Here is a 7963-nt window from a genome sequence, read left to right on the forward strand (position 1 = left end):
ATTGTTTGTTTAACATGCAAATCATCAGAGCACGCGTATCACTGCCTGAAAACTTGCAGCATTCGAACTTACGTAGAAGCTGGGTGGGGAACGTTGCAACAGAGAAAGATTTAGTCTTGGCCGGAGAAGATAATGTCATTCGATTTGGATGTGATTCTTATAATAGGCATATTCCTTTTTCAACCCAGCGCGTTTGCATGAGTGAAGTAGGGTTGGACCAACTTACGTTTTTCAGGTGGTAGGCTATATCATTTTCAACGTCGTACTATGAAAAATAAACCGTTGTTGGCAGAGTTTGCATTCAACGTTTTTCAAGTCACCCGGTACTTTGTAAATGTAAATGTATGTGCAGGTGCCAAGTCCTGCTGGAAAATGAAATCTGCATCTCCATAAAGCTGCTCAGCAGATGGCTGCGCTGACCTTGGATCTGAGAAAACACAGCGGACCAACACCAGCAGATGACATGGCACCCCAAACCATCACTGACTGTGGAAACTTTACACTGGACCTCAAGCAACTTGGATTATGTGCTTCTCCTCTTTTCCTCCTGACTCTGGGACCTTGATTTCCAAATGAAATGCTAAATTTACTCTCATCTGAGAAGAGATTTTTGGACCACTGAGCTACAGTCCTTTTTGTCCTTAGCCCAGGTAAGACGCCTCTGACGCCTGTAGTTCAAGAGTGGCTTGACACAAGGAATGCGACGGTTGAAGCCCATGTCCTGGATACATCTGTGCGTGGTGGCTCTTGAAGCATGGACTCCAGCTGCAGTCCACTCCTTGTGAATCTCCCCCAAATTCTTGAATGGCCTTCGTTTCACAATCCTCTCAAGGCTGCGGTTATGTGCTTGTGCACCTTTTTTTCCTTCCATTCAAATTTCCATTAATGTGCTTGGATACAGCATTTTGTGAACAGTAGGGATGTCCCCGACTAAGATTTTCTTTGGTCGACCAAAACTCGACTAAAACGTCTAAAAATCGACTAATCAAAATCTGAAAAGCTTTTTTTTTTCACAAAAAAAATACGAAAGTTTTCACGATCTCACTCAATGGCTGCTGGACATTGCAGATTCAGCCGCTAATAGCCTACTAATAATGAGACTCGTATCACCAGTCCTGTTGTAACCGAATGCCGATGGTATTAAGTATCTCTTACAATGTACTTCCAAAAAAAAAGTTTGTTTAACATGCAAATCATCAGAGCGTGCTTATCACTGCCTGAACTTACGTCAAAGCTGAGTGGGGAACGGTGCAACAGAGAAAGATTTTGTTGTCATGGCCAGAGAAGATAATGTCATTCGATTTGGATCTTATAATAGGCAAATTCATTTTTCAACCCAGCGCGTTAGCATGAGCGAAGTAGGGCTAGGCCAATGTTACATACCCTATTAGGAGACCTTAAGGAACAGTGTGAAATACTCCCCCAAAAAATCATTCTATGACCCCGTTAAAATGGGGGTGGCCCCGGTGACTTGATGTTCTCTCAAGGGAGGCTCACTGTCTTACACTTTGAAAACCCCTGGTTTAAGGTAATAGGCCGCCCCCTTTAGGCGACGGATAGTATGCATTCACAGACCCGGACAAGCAGGCATACACATCATGCATTGCTATGTACCTGCATAATATGTAATAATATAAGATTGGTTGTGGATGTTTTAGATTATTCAGACCTGATTAGTGATAACGGATAAAAATTATTTCTAGATTTCTATAAAGCATTCGACTCCGTAGAGCATCCATTTACATTTGAAACACTTAATAAATTTGATTTTGGTAGTTTTTTTCCTGCAGCAATTTGAACTCTAAAAATTTAAATTGTTCTATTAAGTTATTGAATTGTACTTCCCCTAGATTTTATATCACAAGAGGAATTAGACAGGGGTTCCCAGTCTCTCCATACCTCTTTTTATTAGTGAGTCAGCTTCTCTTTTTCTCATATCAAATCAAATCTGTTACAAGGTATCACTATCGCTGATAGAGAGATAAAAATAACCCAATTAGCCGATGACACTACACTTTTCATTCAGAACCAAAACCACATTTCTGTGGCCACTGAATTGATCAGTATATTTTCAAGGGCATCTGGTGTATACCTGAATTTAGGGCTGCAACAACTGTTGTCGACAAATCGTTTGATCTCATAGGACCTATTTTAAGTGCCTAAAATAACGTGATTTGACCAATGCGGCGCTGTAGCGCTAGACTAATGCAGCCCTGCTGTATGATATCTAATAGAAGAAAACAGCTCTAAACATTTTAGGGTGTAAACAGGCCTGAATAAGTATTGTGTGGGAAAGTTTCACCAAAGATCCAACTAAAAATACTGTAAAATGTAATGTGTGCAAGGCGGAACTTGTTTTCCATGTTAGCACAACGTGTATGCATGAACATTTAAAACGAGAGCATCCCCGCACGAGAGATGGAAACGGCAGGAGGTGAGTGTACTCAACCTGAATGGCTAGTTAGCTACACTAGTTGATAATAACAAATTACGCAGTATTTCACGGATACCAACACCGTAGCAACATGTCCACAGAAAGCAGTTAGACAGTTCAGTGTATACGACCATTGTAATGAGACAAACAAAAAGCCAGTCCAGAAATTATACTGCTACTCACTGTTTTTCATTGAACAAAACCCTGTTGTCTTACAAGAGATTTGTTTACATTCCTACTTTTTTTTGTCTGTAATACAACTGACGTATTTTTGTTTATTTATCTTTTATATACTTTAAAGCAACATGATTGAAACAATGCTTAGAGAGCATTTTTTATTTGGGTTGGACACAATTGGACAAAAAGAGATGTAATGCGTTGTGCTGTATCTAACCAACTGTCTAACTTTCTCTCTCAGAACAACCTGCTTGACCCAAACCAATCGGGCTTCAAGACTGGCCACTCCACAGAGACTGCCCTCTTTTCAGTCACCACTGCCCTCCAGTCTGCCAGAGCGGCTTCGAGGTCATCCGTCATCATTCTGCTGGACCTTTCTGCAGGTCTCCGGGGGAGGCAAATTGTCAGACCCTCGCCAGCTCTCCACTGGTGTCCCATAGGGGCTCCGACCTTGGACCCCTCCTCTTCTCTCTGTACACCACCTCACTTGGACCAATCATTACCTCCCATGGCTTCTCCTACCACTGCTACGCTGACGACACGCAGCTGTACCTGTCGTTCCCCCCGACCGATCCGGGGATCTCAGCTAGATCTGAGGCCTGCCTCGCAGACATCTCCGCCTGGATGACCGAGCACCACCTCCAGCTGAACCTCACCATAACAGAACTTCTCATCATCCCGGCCAAACCCTCCATCTCCCACGACCTCTCAATCACCCTGGGATCTGCGCCGGTAACTCCTTCACCTTGGGGTTACCATGGATGATGAGTTCTCCCTCACGGCCCACATTGCTGCGGTCTCCCGGTCGTGTAGATTCACCCTCTACAACATCCGGAAGATCAGGAGATACTTGTCTGAGCACTCCACCCAGCTGCTTGTCCAAGCACTTGTCCTCTCCAAGTTGGACTACTGCAACTCGCTGCTCGCCGGTCTCCCAGCATGCGCAACCCGCCCTCTTCAGAGGATTCAGAACGCAGCAGCACACCTGGTCTACAATCTACCCAGACGCTCCCACGTTACTCCACTCCTCATTTCACTCCACTGGCTACCCATCACTGCCCGCATCAGATTCAAGACCCTGGTACTGACCTTCCGAGCAGTGGACGGGACTGCAACCGACTACATCAAGTCTCTCTTGCAGCCTTACATCCCCACCCGCCACCTACGGTCTTCTTCAGACAACCGCCTGGTGGTCCCACTGCTCAAGACCGCCCGGTCCCAACACAAGCGCTTCTCCTGCCTGGCCCCCAAGTGGTGGAATCAACTCCCCACCTCCATCAGAGACAGAGACTGTCTCTCCACCTTCAAGAGAAGGCTCAAGACACACTTGTTCTGGGATAACAACGGTACTTAGGAATGGTTTGCTGAACCCAATGTTAGTTTCCTCAAGGATCACAATGACTCTTGCTTAGAGACTTGTTGCTCTTGTTGGTTAGTGGTAACTGATTTAAACTGTTGTATTCGCTGTGAAATATTCTATTTTAGTTAATCTTATTTTTTATTTTTTACTGTTGCTTGCTTTTTCTACAGGTACACTTGCACTTAAAGATTCATGTTGTTTAATTGTAACTTGCTTAACTACATGCTTTTATGGTTCTTCCTTTGGCACTTATTTTTTGGTTATTCACAATGTGTGCTTCTTGTTTTGGCTACCCGCAATGCTTTGGGGCTATCTTGTTGTTAGTATCAGTGACACTTTGTAAAGCTCTCTCTTGGAAGTCGCTTTGGATAAAAGCGTCTGCTAAATGAATAAATGTAAATCAGCGAAAAGAGGAACCCTGGACTGGTATTTCATTCTATACCAAAAGACTAAGGGATAATTCTCCTACTATTATTGTAATGGATAGCATAATAATAGTTGAAGTTTCTGACATTAAAGAACATTATCCAGATCAATGACAGCCAGCCGTGAGCTAAGGGGCACTAAGATGAGTGCTAGTTAGCTGTTAGCCACTTAGCTAACAACTCGCTACCTAGTCATCAGAGTAAACTACCACCAAAATCATACATTTGATATTATTTTGAATAATACTTACATTTCCCATGATTAAATATAAATCCTTGGAGGCCGGGTGCCGCACTTTCACGTCTTTCACCCATCCAGCCACAGCATATTGATAAGCATCCGTACTCTTGAAAGCCTTCAAGCTATCTTCACTGTATGGGGAGGGGTTATGTTGAAAAGTGGCAGTTATTGTGTGTATGTGTAGAGTTCTAACAATTCTTCAAAGTAAAGTAAGCTGCAGGAACACCTAGTAAAATCTGGCCATGATGATCAATTGCTTTAAGGTCAGGTTGACTTGCCCTACCTGTTTATTTGCTAAGGGGTGCTAGAGAGTGCTAGGGTTACTTCTGCTCCAGCAACCTTCGTTCTCTCAGCCTAACCCTCTCTACTTTCAGTCTTTCATTACTTTTTGTTTGTACAATGATCTTGATCTCAACCATCTCATCATCTAACCAGAGCTCTACCTTGACCCAATTAGAACACCCTTGTAAAAACTTCACCTACACCAAGAACTGGTTGGAACCCACAATAAGTCCAACTAGAACCAATTCGAACCTTCAGGAAAAACATGACCAAAACCTCTAGATTTCCATCAGAATTCTTTCCACTGACCCACATTCTCCTCTTACAGATCTACTGACCAGACACCTGACACCAAGAAGTGAGTATGAGACAGTTTTGTTAAATTGGCATCATGCTGGTTAGTGACTTTGTTTTCTCGCTACCTCTGCCTCACTCTCTTCTTTCCCTTTATCTGTTTCTTTCTGTATTTTTATCTCTCCTTGACCAGGGGTTTTGTGTTTGTGAAGGAGTATGTCAACGCCAGTCACGGAAAGTGAGTTCTAATCAAATATCTGTGAAATGTTGTTGATCTTTTGTGTGTTTATGTGCACAGTATGTGTATGGTAAATAAGTAACGCTTTGGCCTTGTGTTTCCAGTGGCTCTGATTACGTAACATTGGAATCCTTTAGCTACTCCCACAGCCCCTCCACTTACTCAAGGTAACATACACACACAAGTAAACGCACAAACTCTCACCTTTCCCATCCTGCATCGACTCCTCTGAGGGAATCAGATATGTTTAAGCCAATGAGGCAGATGCTTCTCATGCCCCCTTATCAGTGTATTGTTCCCTCGCTCTCACCAGCAACGACAGGGTTAGGGCCAAGGGTTGTTATCCATCTTAACTGTGGTGGAATGGAGCCCAACCCCAAAGTCTGTATGCAGAGATTAAGGCCGTAGCCATGGAGTCAACATTGGGGGGGATGAATTATATTTTTTAATGATAATTTCGGACAGCGTGCGTGGCTGCCTGTTGTAGCGAAGCACATTTATATTTTTATATCAATATATTGGGGGGGACGTTTTAACCAGATTTGAATATTGGGGGGGATGTGTCCCCTCCAATATGTATTATGATTACGGCCTTGGCAGAGATACAATCGAGAAACACAATGGAAAATATAGCTGCAAGCAGCAATGGCCAAGCAGGTCAGATGACCCAGAAGAAACTTTCGACATCCTCAGAAGAGGTTTCCGAGTAGCCTACACGCAGTAAGTTTGGCGTGAATCCATCAAAGATTTGCTGAGATACGACACAACTTTCTGTTTGCAGCTCTGCTGCCGGTTTTGATTGGCTGTACTGGACAAACGATTTCGAAAATCTGAAATCATGTTGATAGTTTGTGTGAGGATTGCAATGACTATATCCAGCTTGACTACAGGTAGCTAGCGACTGCGGTGTACCTGGCTTCCTTTGCGGTGGCTTACAGTCTCTCTAAACAGAGAATCAGAGACATGACAAGCTTGTCGGCTTTGGCTGGATTCGAACTTCTGACGTTGCCGTTGCCAGGACACCAACTTATCCTAGTGCGCTATTCTCAGTGCTGGAAATCACAGTACAGTTACTGGTAAACATATGAGCAGTTTTCCTGTGGCAAGCGGTTGTCCAATTTTGCCCAAGTTTAAACAGCAGTAATTCAGTCCTATTCTGACATGTCAAGGTGATTGTGGTCTGAAGATAATATGTCCCAAATTTGGTGAATATTTGATATATTTTGTAGGAGGAGTAGGACTAAACCGTTTTATTAATTCATTCAAAATGGCGGAATCAATTCGGCTGGTATCACAAGTTGACATGTGTCAGACACAGGATCGCCCCCCTAGAGGTTAGAGGACACATCTACAAAGCACAATAAATCTGACTGTTCTTGAGTTTAGATCCCCTGAGAATGAAACATTGTCATGACCATTATGATTATAATGCTCGACAGCTACTGTCACATACCTGGCTTCACTAAACCAGTATCAGGATATGCTTGAAACCGTGGCTGGATTCGAACCTACGACCTTGCACTTCAAAGGAGCCCGTCTTATCCCAGTGAGCCATTTTCAGTGCTGGGAATTGCTGTGTACAGTTACTGTTTACAAAAAGTAAGCAGTTTCTCCTGTGGCACGCATGGTCAGATTTGGCCCAAGTTTAATATGTCAAGGTGATTGTGGTCTGAAGATAATCTGTGCCAAATCTGGTGAATATTGGATACATTGTGTAGGAGTCGGGGAAAAGGTTTTATTCATTCAAAATGGCGGCCTCATCAATTCGTCTGGTATCATGCGTAGGGATGGGTATCGAGAACCGGTTCTGTAAGGACAGGGTTCCCAATTTCTCCTCTGACGTTGACGTTTCCAGGACAATAATTTATCTTAGTGAGCTATTCTCTGTGCTGGAAATCACATATCAGTTACTGGGTCAAAATCGTAGCAGTTTTTCCTGTGGCAAGCGTGGTCAGATTTGGTCTGATTGTGATCTAAAGATAATCTGTGCCAAATTAGTTGAATTTTGTATATTCACCAAAAACATTTTATACATTCATTCAGAATGGCTGCCACATCAATTCAGCTGGTATCACTATTTAACATGTGTCAGACACGGGATCGCCCCCTAGCGGTTAGATGACACAACCTTTTGTGGACCTCTTTGGAACAGGGTCCCGAACACCTGAACCAAATTTGATGTCAATTCAGCAAACATGTCCTGAGATATGATCTCACTTCCTGTTTTGGCGGCTTCATCGCCGACTTTGATCAGCTTTACCGGAAAAACTGTTTTGAAAATCAAAAACCATGTAAAAACGTTTGAGGCTTGATCGGAAAATAAGCACATTTTTGCTTATTGCAGCGCCACCTAGAGGTGAAATGGCATGACCTATTTTGGACTTCTTTAGAACAGTGTCCCTAGTCCCTATACCAAATTTGGTGTCAATGCAGTAAAGAGGTGCTGAGATATGACCTCACTTCTTTTATGGTGGCTTGGTTGACGACTGTTTGGCTGTTCCAGCCAAAAGGT

The 7963-nt window shown here is 43.3% G+C and overlaps 1 protein-coding gene across 2 annotated transcripts in view; it reads left to right on the plus strand.

The window, feature by feature from the left end:
• The window catches only part of znf185 (zinc finger protein 185 with LIM domain), a 59465-nt gene that overhangs the window by 41491 nt on the left and 10011 nt on the right, over positions 1-7963 (plus strand). For both annotated transcript variants that reach the window (XM_047051408.1, XM_047051409.1), the window contains exons 16-18: positions 5248-5277; positions 5407-5451; positions 5556-5618. In XM_047051408.1, the coding sequence (XP_046907364.1) occupies positions 5248-5277; positions 5407-5451; positions 5556-5618 (138 nt within the window). The remainder of the gene's footprint in view (positions 1-5247; positions 5278-5406; positions 5452-5555; positions 5619-7963) is intronic.

Source organism: Hypomesus transpacificus, unplaced genomic scaffold, assembly GCF_021917145.1.
Source record: "Hypomesus transpacificus isolate Combined female unplaced genomic scaffold, fHypTra1 scaffold_154, whole genome shotgun sequence".
NCBI classification, from domain to species: domain Eukaryota; kingdom Metazoa; phylum Chordata; class Actinopteri; order Osmeriformes; family Osmeridae; genus Hypomesus; species Hypomesus transpacificus.